This window comes from Ochotona curzoniae, unplaced genomic scaffold (genome assembly GCF_017591425.1).
Source record: "Ochotona curzoniae isolate NIBS_2020 unplaced genomic scaffold, NIBS_Ocur_1.0 scaffold_4506, whole genome shotgun sequence".
In the NCBI taxonomy this organism is placed as follows: Eukaryota; Metazoa; Chordata; class Mammalia; order Lagomorpha; family Ochotonidae; genus Ochotona; species Ochotona curzoniae.
In genome coordinates, this window is record NW_024467119.1 from 23,477,385 (window position 1) to 23,499,740 (window position 22,356).

The 22,356-nt window shown below is 40.4% G+C and overlaps 1 protein-coding gene across 1 annotated transcript; it reads left to right on the top strand.

The window, feature by feature from the left end:
* Positions 1 to 1,299: 1,299 nt before the first annotated feature.
* On the top strand, positions 1,300 to 21,290 carry FGF5 (fibroblast growth factor 5). Its single transcript, XM_040967105.1, has 3 exons — positions 1,300 to 1,817; positions 9,280 to 9,383; positions 20,705 to 21,290. The coding sequence occupies exons 1-3, from the start codon at positions 1,460 to 1,462 to the stop codon at positions 21,047 to 21,049; spliced, it is 807 nt and encodes a 268-aa protein (XP_040823039.1). The 5' UTR covers positions 1,300 to 1,459; the 3' UTR covers positions 21,050 to 21,290.
* The last annotated feature ends 1,066 nt before the right edge of the window (positions 21,291 to 22,356 follow it).

A 22,356-nucleotide genomic window follows, 5' to 3' on the forward strand; every position in this document is an offset into this window, starting at 1 on the left:
TATGAATGTTTTACAGCTGTCTTGTTCTTAAGTACTCTGAAAAGTCTACCTGCGTTGAATATGCTTTTCATTATTGAGATAGGAAACCCGAAGTGGGTGCTCAATAATAGATAAGGCCCTTCGGTAATGTCCATCCTGGCATATATGAATTGACCTTATGGGTCTGTATCACTGGCTTTTCATTAAAATGACCCATGAATAATATATCAGGGCTTAGTTTAAATCTCCAACTACGCTTTCAGACAGAAATATTCCAAGAATGCAAGTCAGGTATATTTCTCAGATAAATAACCGTCGGCGCATTGTGCAGAGAAATTCGCGTTCTCAGGTTTCCCGAGGTTGAAATCCAGCGGGCGGGTCATTAATCATTCATTGGGGTCGATCCTTCAGTCCGTGGCCGCTCCGAGGAAGCTCCAGCGAGCTGTTAGCTAATCCTTCCTGCCAAGGGAGTCCTGGGGTGAGAGAAGACAACTGGGCAGTCAGTCACGCGTGCTGGTGCCCAGTCGGCCTCAACCCCGCTTTCCTGCGCCCGACAGCGTGGGTGGCTCTGGGCCGCCCGAACACATGCTGAGAACTCGCCAGAAGGAAATCAAGTTGGGCATCCTGTTCAGAACGACCGAGATTTTTCACTAAGAAATGTCAGTGACTGCACGCTGTTTAATAAATCAGTTTTTAAAAGAAAAGTCTTCCGTCTGCCCCAACCGTGCCGCCTCTAGGGTATCCCAAGCTGGGCTTCCAATCCCGGTTTGGGTTCGGGCCGTCGGCGCTGGGAAGCTGCTGGGTCTCGGGACGAGGTGCGGAGCCCCTAGGATTCCCAGGGGGAGGGCGTGGAGCTGGATGTGCCAAGCAAATGGAAGGGAACCTGGAAATCGGGACCCGGGAAGGTGGGATTGCTGCGTCGGGCAGCCTGTGTGCCGTCGAAGTGAGAGGAGTTGGGAGCCAATCTCCCGGTCCCAACCTCCGCTGCGCGCACGGTGCGACTCGGCGGACCCCGCCGGCTCCGCTGGGGGCGGGGGGCCGGTCCGCGGCGCGTGGGAACTGCCCGGCTGTGCGGCCGCGGTGTGGGCGCACCCAGCGTCCGGGGCGCAGCTCCTGCCAGCCCAGCCTCTCCTCCCACTCTCGCTCTCCCATCTCCTCCCTCCTTCACACCCCCCGCCCCCGGGACGGCGAGGCTCTCCCTCCCCGCACCGGCCAGTGAGTACACAAAGCGGCGGGTGAGGGGAAGCTTCGCAGGCGTGCACCGAGCAGTGAGATCACTGGAGTTATAAATATCCCGGTGCTAGCGCCGAGATCCGCTCGGGTGGCCTCTCGCACTCTCCCCTTCTCCCTCTCTCTTCCTCGGGGCTATGTCCACCCGGTGCGGCGAGGGGGGCAGCGCCAGAGGCACGCAGCCGCGCGGGGGCTACAGAGCCCAGAAGCAGCCCTGCAAGATGCACTTAGGACCCCCGCGGCTGGAAGAATGAGCTTGTCCTTCCTCCTCCTCCTTTTCCTCAGCCACCTGATCCTCAACGCCTGGGCTTACGGGGAGAAGCGCCTCGCCCCCAAAGGGCAACCCGGACCCGCCGCCACTGATAGGAACCCAGGAGGCTCCAGCAGCAGCCGGAGCGCCAGTAGCACCTCGTCTTCTTCCTCTTCTGCCTCGTCCTCCCCCGCCGCCTCTCTGGGCAGCCAAGGCAGCGGCTTGGAGCAAAGCAGTTTCCAGTGGAGCCCCTCGGGGCGTCGGACTGGCAGTCTGTACTGCAGAGTGGGCATCGGTTTCCATCTGCAGATCTACCCGGATGGCAAAGTCAATGGCTCCCACGAAGCCAATATGTTAAGTAAGTTGCTCGAGCCCCTTCAGCACCGGTCCTCAGCGGGTGGCGGAGGGGGTGGGGAGATTCAGGAGGGACAGTTGGTATTCCACGGGCCACGGGAGCCCCTTTTGGGACCCAGCTGGTGAGAGAAACCTTCAGGCAAGTCGATTGGGAGGACAGACATCTACACCCCGTGGCGCGCGCGCGCACACACACACACACACACACACACACACGCACGCACCCCTTTCTTGGGCAGGTGGAATGGCGATTCCTGAGGCGCAGATCACTGGGGGAACTGTGTTCAAGCAGGCACCTAATCTCCAGTATGCCCTGACCTCAAAGATAAGCCTCCGACCATGCCATGGGGAGACATCAAAGGTCTTTTTCTGCCTCCTGCAGTTTCTGTTAACCAGCTTCTTACGCACTCGGTTGGCATTTTCCATTGGGTATCAAAGCGCATCCCTTCTGCCTGCTTGGAACTAAAGTTATGCTTGAAGAAAGAAATGTCAGGTTCAGCCCCCTCAGACAACTGCCATAATCTGCCTCATCAACGCTCGCTCTGCATGCAAATATACATGAATCTGCATATGTATGTTGTGTACTCCTGTGTACCTAGATAAAAAGAGATCATATGTGCCTGGTGGGAAAGTACACTCTCCTGCTTGGAGGAAGACACGAGTAGGGAAAACAAGCTGAGTTTAGAGAAGGAGAGGCGGTGGACATGGGGATGGTTAACTCCAGAGTTGGGTTTAGACACCTTGCGCAGTGTGCCTTGAGACCATAGAAACGTGATAAGAGAGTAGCCAGCGAGGATGACCAGGGGAAAGTGCTTTGCTAGAAAGGTAAGGTGGACAAGGTACAAGTCGGTAGGATTGCAAAATGTATAGGATTTAAAAAGAAGAAGAAAAGTAAGTTAGAGGTGTTCTTTCTGAATCTGTCTTTGGCGCTCTTTTTCCGCTTTTCTCTTCTTCCCCTGCCAGCCCTCTGCGTGGTCCCTCCCTCCTTTCTCCTGCAGCCGCTCCTCTAGTCGGCTCAATCCTTTTGGCAGAGGAAAGGACAGGCGATATGGGACTGTGTGGGGCCCTGGGGCCGTCTATCTAGGACTTTCCCCCAGTGGCACAGGACACGTTCTAGCCAGAGTTAGTCTATTATGCAAAACGACAGCTCCGGGCTCTGACATATCTAGGGAGGGTGCAAACCGGGCGGGAGAGACAGCTACGCTCCCTCGGACACCTGGCCCTCCCGCCCTCGCGGGTTGGCCTGCTGGTTCTCAGGTGTGCCTGACTTGCCCCACCTCAAACCAGCCACCCAGCGAGTCATCAGCCTCTTGCTTATCCTAGCATGGGAGGTGTGTGGGCACCAGCGCCCGCGTGGCCATCTGGCAGCGGCCCCTAGAGCGGAGGTGCGAGTTTCAGTGAAGTGTCAGGCGGACAAGCCGCCTCCCACCTGGGTTTGCGCGGGTCACCGAGTGGGTCCATCCGCTCTCTGCCTGGGTCAGGCTTCCCGGCTGTGCGGGCCAGCTAGCAGAATGCAGCGGTGAGAGGACCTGGGGTCAGCCGAACCCAGAGAGCGCCCCCCTATGTACCCTAGTGACCAGTGGCCACTGGGTCCTTGGAGTAGCCTATATCCACGCTTTTCGCAAATAGCTTCCCACCGTTGAGGGCGAAGGGCAGCATCTATTGGGAAAAGAGAATTTTTTAAGAGTTCAGGGCAGAGCATGACGCCTCTTCTGATATTCTCATCAGTTCTCATTTTGTCTCGCGGAGCCCTTTGCCCCATCAAACATTCAGAGTTTAGTCCCTCTGCCGGCAATCTTCCCTCCTCTTTTACGAACTTTTTCTGTTGTAGTTAATCCAGGAGATCGACACTAAGGGAACATATTTTTTTGTGTGCCCAAGGGAAGACCTCAAATTAGCAGGCTACAAAAACCCTTCAGGTAGGAGTCCTGGATGCTTAAAAATTATGTTTGTGATGGCTTTGGGTGTGCAAGCAACACTTATTCCCAAGATACTCACCCTGTTTTCTACGACATCCCAAAAAGCAGAAATTTTTTAAGCTTAGGCCTTGCTAGTTGGCACGGCATCAAAAATCAAGTGAAATAAAATAGAACATTTTACATTCAGCCAATGAAGTTGTCGTCTGATATCTATCATTTCCAAGGCACAATTCATTTTCATTCCACCGTTGAAAGATAACTGCAAAGAAACAGGGATGTGTCCTAAGGAGTGTTTGACTAAAAATGCATCTCTTGTTTAATTCATTCCAATTTACAGCAGCCTTTCAGAGTTTAACCTCTGCCTTCCAGAGACTTGCTTTCATTCATTCCTTCATCCAGTACACCTTACCCATCTCACTGTGCACGGTGCTTTGGTGCTTTGTGGCTAGTTGTTATTGTTGGTGGTAGTGGTGGTGTTGCTTTAAGATGTCTGGAGCATCTTCCAACTACTTAATATTTTTGCTATCACTAATTGCTGAAATCCTTTTGGAATGTTTGATGTTCAATAGGAAGTCATATAATTTGGAAACTTACAATGGGTAACTGCCCTTGTGCAGCTATGAAAGAGAGAAAAAGAAGCTTGGGACATGCAGTTACTCTGAGAACGGAGCTTGGCAGTTTTCTGAAGTATGTGTAAACTACAATGTTCTGCATGAGTGTTAGAGCCATGAGGGGACATTTCTCTGAGCCTCTCAAGAGGGGGCTGGCACCAGAACCACAGAGATACATAGCTTTGACCTCCACAATGAAGTCTGTTGTCTTTGAGTAGCAATGATAGGAAATTTACAATCTTAGAAATACTGTGTAAGACTTGTCAGAATAGATCAATAGATCAACGTTCCACAACTGCCACTTAACATTATTTTTGCAAATTGTGAACCATTATTTTTGGTTTTACCATTGGAATACACTCTGGATGTAATTTAAAAAGCCAATTGGTATAATGAAGTGTATTGTGTGTTCCTAGCTTCTTCAGTACAAGGTATCCCAAATTTTGAAGACAGAAAATAGAATCAAGCTCATTGAGGAGAGATGAAGGAAAACAGACAGGAGAGATGATGAAAACCGCTCATTGAGGAGAGATGAAGGAAAACAGACAGGAGAGATGATGAAAACCACCCATTGCACAGAGACAAAGGGCTTGTTTTAATTCCTACAATTTGAAGTTCAGTTTTGCTACATTGCTTCTGTTGATTTATCTGAGACTATGGCAGGAAAAGCCATGAAGTGCTTGCCAAATCAGGGGGAAAAAAGGTCTAAGACCACGTTCTCGTATCAAGTATGAAAATTCCAATCTCATATTTTGGCAAATAAAACCTTGCATTTTATTAATTCAAAAACTGCATGGGTTTGCTATCACTTTTGTCATCAAGTAGGATCATCATCTCTCAAGGTTAAATAAACCAGAACCTGCATAAAAAAGCTCATGTGACAATTCTGTTATAAACTTAATCAGTGACACCTGCTAACCTGGGTATTTCAAGACTCAGATAGGGTAACTGGGCATAGTGTATTTCTTGGTGTGTGGATGCAAGTAGAGGAACTTTGATTTTAAAATATTTTTCTTTAGGTTAGGAATCTTCAAAGGGGTTGTTGAAAACTTCTGAATGTTCGGAATGTCTGTGATTGTCTAAGCTTTGTCCACTTCGAAAAGGGAGATATCCATGTCATCATGTCTATGAGAAGCTCTGGAGAGGATTAAGCTCTTTCGGAAGTTAACTTAATTCACAACGTATGATTACCTTTACAAATAGGTGGATTATACAGGATGTGTATCATATGAAGACGCCAAGAAAACCTTGTCACTTTTAAATCAGATGTCAACCCTGAAACCAGATAGAAAGAGTTGTTTTCGTTAAGCAATGCCCTCTTGTGTCAATGCCTTAAAATGTAAACTCCTTAGGAAAGATAGGAAACTTTATCCTATTTATCACATAAATTAGTGTGAGTTAATTTATCCCAAGCCTTCCCCATCCCTCTAAACAGTAGTGGACCACAACAGGAAGAAGGTACTAAACGTGAGCTCATGGATGTGTGTGTGTAGGGTGGGGAGCGGACCTGATAACAGACAAGTAGTGAAAAGATCAAAGGCAACAATCCAGTTCCACAGCCCTGACCACCTATAATCTGGGACACAAACTTGGCCTTCCCTAAGTTTGGTTAGGGTTGCCATTTTAGATTAAAAAAGGGAATTGTAATTTGACTTTTCATGTATTATCCCTGCCTCCTAGTGAGTCAAGGCATTATTAAAAAAAAAAACCTAAAATGCACATAAATATTTTCCTGAGATTTATTTATGTGTCATTCATGCATGTAGATTTAAGATATCTGTAATTCTTTAATGAGTTGCTGAGGTTTGACATAATAAAAGGAATGGTCCTATGATCTCTTGGGGAAGATGTGCAGGAAGTTGAATTGTAAAGCTTGCAGAATTTGGCCCAAAATTTTAGAAAACAAGAGATTGTGAAATCCCTGTGATATTACTTTAGTGACTATTGCCTTAATACTGTTCTCCATAGTAGCCTGTAACTATGTAAAGAGCATATTTCGAAGATTATTACCAAAGTTGCCAATGTGAAAAATAATTCTTTAATCTCATGTTTTCTGTGAATGTTGTAGCATTGAATAGAATATATAAAAGCATATTTTACAACTTGCAGCTAAATATAATTTTCTTAAAATTTAAAGAAATTAGTCTCATCATTTTTGTGCTGGTAGTTACAAGAAATCATTATTATGGTAAAAATAATAAAAATTATAGCACTTTAACATATCTTTCCTATTTCTCCATTTAAATTACTATAATGCTAACTCTACATAATATATACGTATAGAACGTATAGTGTGTTGAGATATAAGCTACGTGGGTAAAAAATGGGTCTTCTTAAAAAAGATCTATTTATTTGTGTTTGAAAAGCATGGCATCAGAACGATGGAGAAATCTTTATCAGCTGGTTCACTCCCCAAATGGCCACAACAGCCGTGGCTGGCTCAAGTTGGAGCCGAGAACGCCATGCGAGTCTCCTGCTTGGGTGTCGGAGACCCAACCACTTGTGCTGTAATCCATTGCTTTCCTAGGAGGACTGACAGGAAGCTGAATGGGACAGAGAGAAGTGGTTCCCTGCATCTATATGAAATAGTGGCATTGCAAGTAGCAGCTTAATCGGCTGTGCCGCAAGGCTGCCCTCCCACCTTTCCAAAATGGGTCTTTCTTAAAAAGAATATCAAGCATAAACAAACATGAGTTTTAGGTCTCCAACTGTGGTTAAATATACATTTCTCCAAGCAAATAAAATGATTTAAAAGTAAATACAGAATATGTAAGTTGTTAGAAGCCAATGATTACCTTAGTCAAAGTTGTAGTTTTTTCATTAAGCAAGGATGTATAAGGCTCTTTTATCTCCTTGTTAAAATTTATCCTACAAAGGCATATACTTAGGAGAGTTTATCTTTAACACTACTATATATCTTTTCCTTCATATGCAGCAGACTTTGCACAACTAGATAAATTCTAGAGATGCAATATAAATAAACCTATAACAATACAAGATGGTGAATGAATTGTGGGAAATGCACCAATTCTGTGTTTGTATTTATCCACACACAGATGGTTTTTCATGTTCTCCTGTCCTCATTTTGAACACATGTGTTTATATGATACTCACACTAACATTACCGATCTCGCAAACATGAGAAATCATCAGTAATGTGGTCTGTTCTGCAACTTGGGTAACTTTGAATCAGGTATATCGGCCATGCTTTCTTAAGATTATAGGTATATATTGCATCTGTGAGATGTATTTAACTTTATAGTGTTCTATATGTTTTGTTACTGGTTGGTAAAATGATAATACTTCTAGACTTCTGTGTGTATAGCAACTCTAATAGCTTCTGTAGTAAAATCTGTTATAGATAGTATTTTGAAAACATTTTGAAGGCAAGGACTTATGGGACAGCCATTTATCTAACAGTTTCTGAAAATAAAAGTAGTTACTTTCTAAAATCTTTTAGGTAACTTTTTCATTCTGGAAATATCTATGAGCAAATTAGTTAGACACAGCCTGCCTGAGATACGTTTTATTTAGTCCGAGCTTACAAAGATTTACAGCACTATGATCAGCAACAAAATCTTTGTTCAGCTATCCCCTTTGCCTCATGAATGTACTAATCTAGTATCTTTGAGAAACTAAATGAAATAAATAAACAGCTCTATTTAGTACAATTGTAGGTATTAACTTACACTGGTACAATAGAAATAATGCTCAATAAAGTTACTTATTTATGTATTTATATATATCTATTTACAGGATTCTTTTTTTTTGTATGTAAATGGAATAGTTTCACAAATACTTCAAATACTACAGGGAAAGATGAGTTCTATTTCCCCAAAGTCATTTCTCCATTGTGGAGAGTCTCACTGAGATGGCCTACTTAGCATACATGCTCAGAATACTACAGATTAGAACGCTGAAATGTCCTCTGGCCTCCTTTTAGTTCTTCCTCTCTTGTTTTCTACCTTCTTCCTTTCTCTGGTCCATTTCCAGTTCCTTGGAGCTATGCTATTGTGTTCTTTCTTAATTTTATTTGTTGTTAATTTTTAAAGACAATTTAATGTAAGTAACTAATAAAAACTATGCTTTCCTCCTGCTTCTATTGTATATGAGTTTATGAAAGGCAGGCAGGCTTCCCAATTACATGCAGACAGGAGTTTCATCTTAACGTACTGTGAACGGTGGCATGCGCTCTCACACACGGCATGTGGACTTGGAATTACTGGAGGTGGGGATAGAGACTTCATAAGGCGAACCATTAAATGCAATATGTATGTAATATTATAATAAAATCTTATTAATTTTTCTAGGAGATATCCAAAATACAAGCTATTTTGAAGCATAGTGTGTAAAATATGTTGTTGACTCAGTAATCCCAAGCTATTTTTAATATCTTGTTATATTAGTTTTTGAAAGAGCTACTTACTAAATGATTGAATAGGTTATATATTTATTTGTACCCTTGTAATCATAATGACAAGAGGAGAAAGATTTGTTTTATGTAAATATGAATTACTTTCCAGAGTTTTGAATAATTTATACTAATATTGAGTATAGACTATACTTACTTTTACACATTAAAAAATGCATGAAAATCATTTTCAAGAATACCAGAAAAAATTTCTTGAATTTTTTTGGAATTTGAAAAATTCTATTGTTGAACAGTGCTTACTAAAAGTTACTTACTATTTGCAGAAAAATATAGGCATTTCTAATGAAGCAGAATCATAATTTTGGATCTTGAAGTTAATCATTTAAAATAAGTACTTGAATTGCATTCTTTTTTCAACATAATGTTACAAAAAGAAGGATGCTGAATAGTGGTTTTTTTTTTAATCACAGTGAAAAATAGTGAGAAAACTTTTGTAGAAATTTAATTCTTGACAATGATGCATGGGAGAGTCTGTGTTTTACTTTGGGATTTCTGTCATCCTAGGTATTTTGGAAATATTTGCTGTGTCTCAGGGGATTGTAGGAATACGAGGAGTTTTCAGCAACAAATTTTTAGCGATGTCAAAAAAAGGAAAACTTCATGCAAGTGTAAGTAGATTCGCTTTATATTTGTTTAAGGTGTTACAGAAACTCTGTGTTTGTAGGATTTAATAAAGTGATTTTTTAGATTAGTACAGATAATTTGCCTAGAGAACTTCATTGTTTTGTAAATTTATATGTGCTAATAAGCAAGAGAATTGTGTGTGTTTCTGTAAGTAATCATTTGAATATTTCATGTAATTGAAAAAGTCTTAAGAATTAGCAAAAAATCTTAAGGATAAGCATACTTGGAAATAGCAATTGACAAAAGTGCTTGTCATTATTTATTTCCTAGAAAGATCCAAGTATATGAAAAAAATATTACGGCAATGTTAGAAAGCATTTTAAATTTATCATGCTTGTACCTGTGTGTAGTAAATGAAGTTCTCACTTTACAAACTATTCACAATGTCAAAAACTTTGTGTAAATAGCACAACATAGTTTCGTATTAATATGTGTGTTCTATGGCAAGTAAGAATCAAAACTCAGGTAGCTCTACCTTCTAAAGAGAAATAATATTTGATGAATTTTGTCTTACCTTGTTGTCACATCAAAATAATTAGTTCTTAATAGTATAGGGAGTAATTTTGCATTTTGAACATTTTTTTCAGATAACATACACATTTTGTGATCATTAATAAATTATACCCTCTTTGCTTTATCAAGAAATAGTTCATTTCTTGGGAAGTACTAAGAAATTTTAAAGAGAAAAAAATGCATTTAACTTAGTTTTTCCACTTGTAGATTCTGTTTTTTCTTATTGGTATGCATACACAGTAATTAAAAGTGATTTGTGCTTTTCTAATATTCTATATAAATGTTTCTTCACAGTTATTAAAGCAATCATGTTATTGTTTAAATTTACTCTTTTACTCCTTACTCCCTTTAGTTCTTATTAGCTGATTGTCAAAGTATCACTTTTCCAATTTCATAGTATATGGGAAGTTTGAATTAAAAACATAATCTGTTGTAACTTGCTAGCTGTGATTTTTAGTTTATAGCCCTTTAAACATTGAATGACAATTCCATGTGTCTCAATACACATGGCTTTCACAGTTCTCCTGTTTTTGGCATCTGAAAGCGATTTATTATTACCTTTTGTGGAGACAGAAGAATTCAAGCAATGTTGTAGGTTACTTGAAGATTAAATGAGATAATACATGGAAACATTTTTTTTTAATTCAGTGTATTTTAAGTGCTCGCCTAATATTGCGTATTATTAGATGGGAGAAAAAGAAATATAACATAAATATAATAATCTACTAAACTTTGAGCCCATTAAGATAAATAAAAAATCTTTACTAAAATACTAAATCACTCACTCATTGCAGGAACTGTAAAATGATTTGCCTATTTCATTTTCTGAGCTGATTATTATACCAAAACAGCAATATAGAGACCTTGTATTTGAGCAAACTATACCAAAGTATTGATAAAATAATTGTTGTCTTATTTTCATTAATTTATGTTAAGGGAAGTATTCTGTATCAATGTGAAAAAGCTAGAAGTATTATTGTACTAAAATAGTGTTTGACTAAAAATCCACATTCGGTATGGTGAACAATGCTGACACACATCAAAGCAGACCAACTTTTCCTCAAACTTCTTTAAGCCGTGAAATATTGAAATACCTCCAAAATATTAGATCATAATAGTAAATAATGCATATAAAGAAATGTTTTCTCTTAGTGGAGTTCTTACTCAGCATAAAAGTTTTGATTTTTACAAATATTCTGATTTATCCCATACAACAACTGAGTTAAACTTGAACCCGCTTAAGGATCATTGCCACAGAAAGCCAAGTATTATAAATGGATGCCAATTAGAAAGGTCAGGGTGAGAGGTCAGGATACATGATTCCTCTGTCAAATGCAAGTAACAAATTTCTAGAAACTTGACCCAAATGTCTACGGATGGCTGGCCGAAATCACGCAGATAATGCAAAAACAGCATCTGTTATTCTTCCTCATCTTGGCAGGCTGAAGTTATTTCATGGAATAATGACTTTTGAACAGTACAAAGCAAGCCTTGCTCTTGTCACTCACTAAAGCTCTTTGATATAAAAGTCATTCTGATGTCTTTGAGTTGAATTGTAGATAAAAAATTAAGCCCTGTGATTATGTGGATTCCTTTTAAGCCAATTGTTCAAGCCTATTTCCCCTTATCTGAGCTTTTATTAGCACTTTTTCTCTAGATGGGGACGTAATTAAATTATAAAGTGGCTTCTTTTTAAAGAAGTTGAATTTAGAAATAGTATTAATCCTAGCAATTATCAGTTTTATGCCCAGCTGGTTTCTTTCTTGTTTTCAGTTTCTAGTTAAGCATGTTGAAAAACTTTTTCTTGTAACTTTAAATGTGATTATTTGAGTTAATTTTAATTTTCAGGAAATAACAACATCACCATGATGGCTAACAACTCTTATAGTTTCAAGACTTGAGGTGTAATTTGTGAGTGGCTTTAACTGTTGATTGTACAGAGGCATTTAAACAGTGCATTTTGGATTCTGTCAAGTAAATATGAACTAGAAATGCAATGTGCTCATATGATTCTGGGGAAAGTAATCCCATCATATTGAGATGAATTCATTCATAATTATAGATTTTCAAGTTTTTTTAAAGTATCATTCAGAATGTTAAAACTAAATTATTAAGCAGATATGCAGTACTCTCATAGTTCTTTAAAAGTTCTTTTGTTGCCATTATCTCATTACATAATAAAGTAAGGAAAACTTTAGAGATGTTAAACTATATTCCTAAGGTTATAGTGTTAACATGTGATTGAGCCAAAACTGTGTTGTTTTAAAATTGTCTCTTTACACAGCATATTGTGTGTTTTAGAAACATTAACTTCAAAGGATATATATATATATATATCTTAGCTTAGTTTACAACCAGTTACACAGTTTTTGCTTATTATTTTATAGAATTAGTAAGTGCATGACTTAAGGGTATTGTCAGATTGTAAGGAAAATGATGAACACAGTGGCACATTCTTAGAATAATCTGATGCATTATATTTAAATTAATAAATCAGGAATTTTAAATTTATAGTTCAAGTTGCAGATGTAACCTTTACTTCCTTTCTAGCTCTCCCTCCCGTCCGCCTCCTCCCTGACTTACTCTGTCTCTCTCTCGCTCTCTCAATCTCTCTCCTCTCCGATTCTAAGCATTGTTGAATTCTATGTCTTCTATACTTGAGAAACTGCAATGGAGGTGATGTGTCAGCCACAGAACTTACCACAGACTTTCACAACTGCTGTTTATTCAAAGTGGTGAGGCATCGCATAGGAACCCCTCTTAGATGAGCTTACAGACCTGAAAAGAACTGTCTTGTTCAGTCTGCATGTAGAAAATGCTTCATAGGAACACAAAGAAGGCAAAGTGAAACAGCCCAGTGTGGTTTGATTCGGGCATTACTGATACTGATTTGATTTCTACACTAAGTTTGTGAATTCTGTACAAGCAGCTTTGAACTTTGGCCACCTAAAATGTGCAGTGCTTCTTGCACTCATTCAAGTCCCAAGCCCTTCAACTGCATGCAAATTTCCTGAAAACCTTTCTGTGCGCTCTGAATATTGCACACAGACAAATTCCGACTACGCAATTTTCCACCACACTCTTCACAGGATAAAGGTGTATAGTTTTCTTGTCGAAAAGTGTCTGGATTTGAGAGTAGGAGGAGGTAATTGCTGTCCAAAGGTCTGTGAGGGTTAGTCGCAGCCACTGCTGTGGCCGCTCCTCCAACACGTTTCCATGCAGAAGGACATCTGAGCCAAGGTGTTCCTTCTTTCTGTCTGTCTCTCTGTCTCCTCTTTTATTAGGTTGGGTATCATTACTGAAAAGTTCTCAGAGAAATCTTGATGAATCTGAGGTAGCTCCAGATGTGAGTAAAACAAGAGCCCTTGAATTGAGGATAAAAGTTAAAATCATCCCAACCACAAATGCCAAATGTACCATTTTCCTTAATCTTTTGATTCTTTGCTTTATCAACTATAGAGGGGAGAAATTAAAGTAGTAATCTACTATAAGAGTTTAGTGTTTTAAATAGGACAACACACATAAAACACTTAGAGCGGTGCCTGGAGAGTATTTGGCACTCACTATTTAAACAGGTCTTGAGTTTGCTCTCGGACAGCTGTTTGAAGAGTCTCATTCTCTTACTTTCTGATTTTGGGGTCGGGCAGCTGTGACCCTTCAGTTACTTACACCAGCCTGAAACCCAATTTATCACTGACCATTTTTCCCTTGGGTACAGACTTTTTTTCACATACAGTAGTCCCTTATCTATGGAATTCGCTTTTTTCTAAGTGAACTAATTTGAAAGCAAAATTCCCAAGTTCAGTTCTAAAAGAGGTGCAAATGTGCTATGGCTAGAAAAATATTAGAACTTTTTCAGGGCTTTATTGCTCATCGTGCTTTTTCCCTTAAAAGTTAGAAATCCTGGAAAAGGTGATGTATTCTTCAGTGTTTTTATGAAACATTGATTGCTTGTTGCCTATTGGCAAAAACATGTTAGTTTATTTTAAAGACTCCAAGAGAAGCATGTGGTGGAATTATTTTTGTTTCTTGGGGTTTTAGGGGATCATGTTTGGAAGGAAAGCTAATTGCAGAGTTTACGAAACAAGCATGGAATGTGTGCTTGATCAGCCCTAAGCAAGGGCTAAGAACGTCCTCCTCTGCTGGGTCAGAGGGAGCCAGCTGGCTTGCCTTCCATGGTAGTCTTAACTGGACTTCCTGCACTGGGGGCAGAGGGAGGAGGAGCTAGAAGCCCCTAGAGCTGGACGTGTTTACTGAAAGGGGAAATGAAGGCTTGAGCAATACCCATCATCATACAACTTCCTAAGCTCCATTCTGTCAGTCAAGAGTATGAGCTGTATCAACACATGTGGAATAGAAGCTTCCCCTTCTTTGTAAGAGTTTCAGTGGACGCAGCCCAATCCACTGAGGCCTGAAAACGGAGGCAGGTCTCTGCACTTGGAGTGAATGCATTTTCTCTTGGGTTTGTGGGTTTGAATAGAAAGGCCTCCTAAACTCCTGAGGAAATTGTGTGATGAACCGACTTGTGGCTTCAGAACCAAGCCTTTGCATAAATCACGTGAGGGTGTCATGTTTCTGAGTTGGTCATGGGGGTGGCACTTGTTATTCATCAGTATTTCAACATGAAACAACTTCAGAGCAATTAAGACTCTATAAAAAACCTGATAGATAGCCCTGGTTTGCATTGTGGAAAGAGCTTTAATCTAAGAAAGAGAAGATGAGAGATGTAAGTTTCAGATCCGTCTTGGCCGTTGATAAGTGTGGGTTTTTAAATGGATCATTTTCTTTACTTCTTTGATGGAAAAGAAGATAGCAGTATCCCAACAGAGGTCATGAGATTATAGTGAGAAGTTAATAATAGACAGAAACCATTTGACACCCAGCAGTATTTAGCTGCTACATTAAGTTTGGGAGGGTTTCTCATTAAAGGCTTCAGAAAAGAGAGGACCTTTAAAAAAATTTAAAAAGATTCACTTGTTTTTATTGAAAAGGCAGATTCGCAGAGTGAAGGAGAGACAGAGAGGAAGATCTTCAATCTGTTAGTTTACTGCTCAAGCAGCCACAATAGCCAGAGCCGAGCCGATCCAAAGCCAGGAGCCAGGAGCTTCTTCTGGGTTTCCCATGCGAGTGCAAGGTCCCAAGGCTTTAGGATAGCCTCTACTGCTTTCCCAGGTTATAAGCAGGGAGCTGGATGGGAAGTGAGCAGCCAGGATACAGACTGGTGCCCAAATGGGGTTCCGGTGAATACAAGGAGAGGATTTAGCTGCTGGGCCCAAGAATGCACCTTTTACCATATTTCACTGGATGAGGTGACTACCTCTCTAGCATCAAAACCACATGGGGTGATGGTTAGACACAAGTCAGATTTTATATAGCACCTTCCCCAAGGAGGAAAACTTGGAGAATCCATATTTTGTGCAGGAATCACAAGTAATTTTAAGGTTGTTTATGAAGTTAGGTAGAACAATCCTATGATTAAAACCAGTGTGTGTGTTTCCTTGGGCCATAAAAATAAATAAATAAAACCACATTTTTACAGTCCAGTGCTGTAGGGGAAATATGGCCATGGTCTGAGATAGCATGCCAGGGCTGCAGTTGAGTTCATGTGGTGGAGAGTAAAAGGCAACCTCTCCATGTGCATTTTGCCCTGTGCAAGGGCACAATCCTCCAAAGTGGCTTGAGTTCAGAGTTCCTGTCCCATTGATGGAGGTTGGAATGGGGAACCAGGTCACACTAGCAGGAAGAAAAGACAAGTAGTAGAGACGCATAGAGCAAAAGAATTTAGTTACAGCATGATCTCTACTTGTTTTATGGTAGTCTTTAATACCATTTCATTTATGTAGATTGTTTAATTATTCTGACTTATTTTTAAAAATTAGGAGAAAGCAGGAGATCAATACAAATGAAATATATTAAGGCTTATTAAATACATCACAACTGTCAAAACTTTATAGCGATGTCAGTCGAAGTGCAGTCCTGTGTCGTTACTTCTCTTGCACTGCACGTCTACTTCTCGAGTCGAAGGTAATGAGAATTAATATTTGCACAACCTTGATTTACATCGTGCTCAATCTTTGATCATCATAGAATCTGATGTTTACTAAAGGACAATCCTATGTTAAGAGGTTTTAGAAAGATATGTGTCAGAACCAATGTTGTGTTTGGCTTAACTGAAAGGCTTTTGAATTCCAATTTGGCAAAATTGGTCTTTTTTTGGAATACTGTTATCAAAGTTTGCCTGTCTTTGAACTGAATTGGACCTGTGAGAAGAGACGAATAGAGTCAAGCCTATCTTTTTTTAATGAAAGTTCTTGCTTCTCTGAATAGCAGTATTATTTCCTCACCTTGAGATAATGTGGATATCTAACCAAAAAAACTAGCTTGATTAGTTTTGCTTGCTAGGAATATACTAGAACTAGATCTGAACATTAATTTTAGTAACACACTTATGATACATTGAATGCAGCATTTGTTTTAACAATTGCGAGATGAAAGTGAGAATAAAGGGAAAATCACAGATATTCTAAGTCAGACAAGTACGAGGGCAGCGCTGTGTTTATTCCCTGGTCAAAGCGGCAGCTAACACGCTGTCTGGCATATGATGCAAAGCCAATAGACATCTGGTGAACAAATTAGTGAGAAGCTGAATTGGAAACAAAGGTAAAGCTTTCATTATTTTAACATACACTTGGATGATTCTTTTTCGTATGGTGACTGATGGTGGGAAGGCGGTTAAGTGATGGGGCTCTAATTTCAATAGGCTTTTCGAAATTTGGCTCAACCTCCTCCTTCATTCTGAAACTAGAAAAATTTTGTCAGTTTCACTCTCCTAGGGAAATGATGCTGTTCTATTGTTGAAAAGTCTATGTTTTATTAAAACATTTCTTACAAATTAAGGACATTTTTTAAAAATAAAAATTAGCCTGAAACATGTGTTTTTATTTTAGTCTTTATTTTTGTAAAGATTTATTTTATTTGGGGCCCAGTGGCATGGCCTGGCGGCTGAGGTCCTCGCCGTGAACGAGCCCAGAATCCCATATGGGCGCCAGTTCTGGTCCTGGCAGCTCTACTTCCCATCCAGCTCCCTGTTTGTGGCCTGGGAAAGCAGTCGAGGACGGCCCAAAGCTTTGGGACCCTGCACCCGTGTAGGATGCCCGGAAGAAGTTCCTGGATCCTGGCTTCGGATCGGCGCAGTACCGGCCGTTGTGCTCACTTGGGGAGTGAATCATCGGACCGAAGATCTTCCTCTCTCTCTCTCTCTGTCTCTCCTCCTCTCTGTATATCTGAATTTCCAATAAATAAATAAATCTTTTTTTAAAAAAGTTTATTTTAATGTATTTACTTTTTTTATTGGAACGTCAGATTTATTGAGTGAAGGAGAGACAGAGAAAAATATCTTCCATCCACTGGTTCACTCCCCAAGTAGCTGCAGCGGCTGGAACTGAGTCAATGCAAAAATAGGAACCAGCATCCTCTTCCAAGTCTCCTACATGGGTGCAGGGTCCCAAGGCTTTGGCATTCCTCGACTGCTCTCTTAGGCTGGGAACTGGATGGAAGCGGGGCTGCTGGGATACATGAGAACCTGTGCTCACCTGGGATCCTGGGGGGCTTGCAAAGATCTTTAGCCACTAGGCTACCATGCCGGGCTCAGGAAAATGTATTTCTTTTTTTTTTTTTTAAATATTCCATTGTATATATTTTACTTTTCTTAAAGACTGATTTGTTTATTTGAAATACATGGTTACAGAAAGCAAGAGGGAAATTGAAAGTGATCTTCCATTCTCTGGTTCACTCTCCTGATGGCCAGACCAAAGTTAGGAACGTAGAATTCCACCTGAATTGTCCACTAAGATGGCAGAAGCCTGATTTCAATTCATCCTTTGGGGCTTTATTAGTCACGTTTGCAGGGACTGGAAGTGGAGAAGTTAGAACTTGATTCAGTGCCCGTGTGTATGTCAGGGTGACAGACAGTGACTTATTGTGCTGTGCCACAGTGCCAGCTCCTGCTGTACGCATTTGAGTGCTTACAGTGTAGGTGCCTTCTACAGTAGAGATGCCCTGTGCGTGACAGCAGGCCCAATGATATATGGCTTAGGGACACTATTGTATCAGCTGGCGTGCTTATAGGAACACTCGATCTTTCAGGAAGAAACTGAATCTCTTGATGAAAAAAAATCATCAGTGTTATTTCACATGATTTTGGTCCTTTATGTCTAGGATTATGCTTTTCCAGATAAAACGTTAAGTTAGAACTCAACTGAGGAAGCTGGAAACAGTGTGATTACCTTTCTCCCTGTCCTAAGGAAGCGTTTGGAATGGTGGTGTGTTCTGCTGAGGATTCAGAACTTCCCCCCTCTCTAGTCTGTTCAACAGGTGACACGGGACAGAATCCAGGAGCCTCTTATTGAAAGAACTGTAGAATAGGAATCTTGAAGAGGAGAGGAGCAAGTTTGTACTTTAAGTGATTTTAGTGATTGGGGTGGGTAGATTATTCACTCGTAAGAAAGACCTTTAAAATGCATACCCTTTGTGTATCTCTGCATTTTGGCTGTGTATAGCATGCATGTGTGCATGTGCCACTTCCGTTCCAAAAGGAAGTGGTTTTTATTTCCTTATATTCTTTCAGGGAGAATTAAAGGTTAAATAATGCAGTACATTAAAGAGCATCTAATATTTCAAATGGCACAGAATTGTCACGGCTATGTTTTATGAGACAGAAGTAGAATTTAGGGGATGGTAAAATGTTATTCAATTGCATTTTTTTCTGAAAATACAATCTGAGGGAGAATAAATTTACCAGATTACCCTTTTTAATGAAATGCTCCAATGACTTTGTATAAAAGCTTATCTTTTGGGGAGCTGGGAATGTTACAGGTGGCCATAGGTTTTAATTTAAAAATAAAGCTTTGGGATTATCTAGTTAAGTGGAAAAACACTTTAAAAGGATGTATACAAATCTTACTGTAACTTGTAAGAAAAATTTTAATACAAAGTTTTCACACAAAATGGTAACAATGTTAATGTTCAACTGATGCCAGCACAGTACTCATGGCATGACTGGGTGACAACAACTCCACACAAAGACGTGGTGCTTTAGAACACCTACTTCTGGTCTGCTCTCAAGCCTCCACGTCCACCCTTAGCCTTGCAGAGGATCTGCAATAGACAGCTGTGTGGCACCAAAGACAGAGTCTTACTGATCAAATCGCACTAAGTGTAAGTAAGTTGGATAAGCTGTTGAACATGAGAGAGATGGACTCCTGAGATGTTCTGATATGGGTTGCCTCTGACACTGTCAGGAGTTTGCACAAAGCCAACACTTGCAGGTGGACTTCAACAGTGGGTCTACATGGGTTGCCTTACAGTGTTCAGACTTTCAGATGAAAGCACTATGATTTGCATTGTTAGAAACAGGAAAGGAAAGAAAAATGTTTTGTTTCCCAATACAGATTCTCTTGTCTGATAGGGAAATTGTATAGCTTTTAGAATTTTTATAGAATGTGGACAAAATATTTGATACACCAGTGGAAATACTGCCCTCAGAAATTGTTAAGCCTGGTGGTCTTGGCAAGTGTAGGAATTGGGGGAATATGCATGGATTTCTGTTTGATGAAAGCTTCAAATCCTTTCCCTAAGGAAAAAAAAAGTGAATTAATTCTCACCAGAGCCTTATGGGTGTCTGACTTGCAAGTACATAGCCTAAAGCTAAGAACCCAAAAGGCTGAATACCTGATCACATGTCTGGCTCCATGCTCATCTCCTTCCTCTGCACCTTATTCTTCCAAATGCCCTCTGCATGGCAAACTTAGCACGTTCAGAGCTGGCAGCATACCAAGCAGAAGGCTCAGTTCCTGATGGGCATTGCCAAGTGTCATGCTGACGCGAGCATGCTGTTCCCATCCCTGCAAACCCTTTCTGCATTCATCTGCCTCTCTAAAGTCTACCTGTGCTAGAGGAGCCAACACAAACATCTTTTACAGGAAGACTTGTCTGTCCTCCAACGTATCACCTGCATCTTCATAGGATGCCCTCTCATGACACCATTGTTTTACCCTCTCCTTACATTGGCAAGACTCCATTGACTAGCATCACTATGATGAATGTGTATCTCTGCTACTGCATTACTGCATTCTGTGGGTGTTTTGTAGGCAGTGCGTGCGTCTCTGTGTGTGTGTGTGTGTGTGTGCGCACGTGTATGATTGTGTGAGATCTAGCAAAAGTATTACCAACAATTCCAATGACTTTATGCTTGGCATCAAATATACTCTCCTGTATCACACTTTGAAGTCTTTTCCTAAAACACGTGCAGTATTAATATGGCCGTACGCTAACCCCTCTCTCAGCAGCATGAATCACTCTAACATTGCAAAATGCACACTTTTGTTTCAAAGGAATCATCTGGCTGCGATTCTTTGAATGCAAATTGATGCTCACCAAACAATTTTTTTTTGTTATATGACTCTATTTATTTTCTTAACATCAGAAGAAAAATTTATCTTGTTAGAATATTGCAACTAGAAGTTTAAAAGCAATCACAGTATTTAACTATATTGAGTTTCAGTGATCATTTGGATATGTTAACATGTCACCTAGTATCTAACGAGCAGAAGTTGAAAGAAAACTACAGATTTTAAAGTTTGAAAGAAGCAAATACGTCTTTGTAAAAGACAATAATGGGGACAGGAATCGGCAGAATGCTTGTGTTTTTTGTCCCCTCAATAGAAGGTATCGTTTTATTACATGATTGAAACTATCAGCACATTGTACATTTTCTCTTTTTGCCTTCCCATAGGCCAAATTTACAGATGACTGCAAGTTCAGGGAGCGATTTCAAGAGAACAGTTATAACACCTATGCCTCAGCAATACACAGAACTGAGAGAACTGGGCGGGAGTGGTACGTGGCGTTGAATAAACGAGGGAAAGCCAAGAGAGGCTGCAGCCCACGGGTCAAACCTCAGCACGTCTCTACCCATTTTCTACCAAGATTCAAGCAGTCGGAGCAGCCGGAACTTTCCTTTACGGTCACGGTTCCCGAGAAGAAGCCACCCACCCCTGTCAAGCCAAAGCTTCCCCTGCCTGCCCCTCGGAGAAGTCCCAACACAGTCAAGTACAGACTCAAGTTCCGCTTCGGATAATCTTCACCTTGACCTTGTGAGCATCTGTCTTACCCCTCAGGAGTTTCCGCAGGTGTCTTCAGAGTTCTGGAGAAGTCGTTGTGGATGGACCTAGCCTCAGCTGTATTGAAATCAGGTCATTTGTTTTGGTTTGACTGAAACAATAGTGTTTTTGGATAGCAATGGAACTGGAATTCTTTATTCCCTCCCAGGCACACACCTCATCGGTTCTGTGAGACAGGAAGCCTTCTGCTTTATGCTTAGGGGGTATGTAGAATTCTGCAGAAAATCAAATAACCTGGACTCTGTATTACTTTTCTGACTTTTTCAACCAACCTGAACAAACATACAAGATGCATTTTTTATTTTTAAAGAATATTTTGATGCAGAAAATATTTTATTATCTTTTATTTTTTGTTTCTGTTTTTTTTTAAAAGGTACCTCCGCATTGAGCATATTTTCTTACTTTTATTGTTTTAATTAATATGATGTAAACGACCATTTAATGCTGTTTACGAATTATAAATGTGTTTGTATCCCATTAGTAACATTTAGGTTTGTTTTGAATTTTTCTATTCACTGAACTATTTTTATCATCATGTTTTAGTCTTACCTCGGATAATAATGTAAGTTTAGTTCTACATTTCTTAAATGTTTAAATTCTCTTCCACAGCACCAAAGGCTCAGTTTGGATTTGTGTGTATGTGTGTAAATTCATGGTATGATGTGGAACCCTGCCCTTCGGTGGCTGGGCTGTGAAGGGTTAGAAGTAAGGAGAAAATGTAAGGGCATTTTGATGGAATGGAAAGCTGGAGGTAAGAAGCAGGAGTAGAGAACAAGTCAACTAAGTTCACAGCATGACTCGAGGCCTACTTCTGTTATGCCTTCACTTCTCTTTTTATATACCCGGTGCCCTCATTCTTGAACAGCTGGAGGAAGGCATTTTATTCTTTCCATCAAACCTACACTATGAAATTTGAGTGCTTAGAAGTACTCTGTGTAGATCTACAGGGAGTAGGCACTTAGAGCAGAAGGCGATGAGTCGCTCAACAGTTATCCGTGTCGTGTCCCATTGTCGAAACCATTCTTCTCCCTCAATCAAGCATCCTTGGAGCTTTTCATCCTAAAAGTACGGATCCGGTGAATACACCTGCCCTTTTATAAGGGAAAGTTTCTGATGTATGTTTTTGAAAATTGGCCATGTGGTCTCAGATAGTTAGAGAATATGATGAATAGAAAATGGTACTTCATCCTCAACACAAATAATAATTGGTAGACCTAAATCAGAAAATTAAAACTTTCAAAAATTTTAGAAATTTTTTCTCTTG

Coding starts and splice junctions, on each gene's coding strand:
- FGF5 (XM_040967105.1), top strand. CDS start 1,460: ATGAGCTTGTCCTTCCTCCTCCTCCTTTTCCTCAGCCACCTGATCCTC. Junction 1,818..9,279: donor CCACGAAGCCAATATGTTAA/GTAAGTTGCTCG, acceptor CTGTCATCCTAG/GTATTTTGGAAATATTTGCT. Junction 9,384..20,704: donor AAGGAAAACTTCATGCAAGT/GTAAGTAGATTC, acceptor GCCTTCCCATAG/GCCAAATTTACAGATGACTG.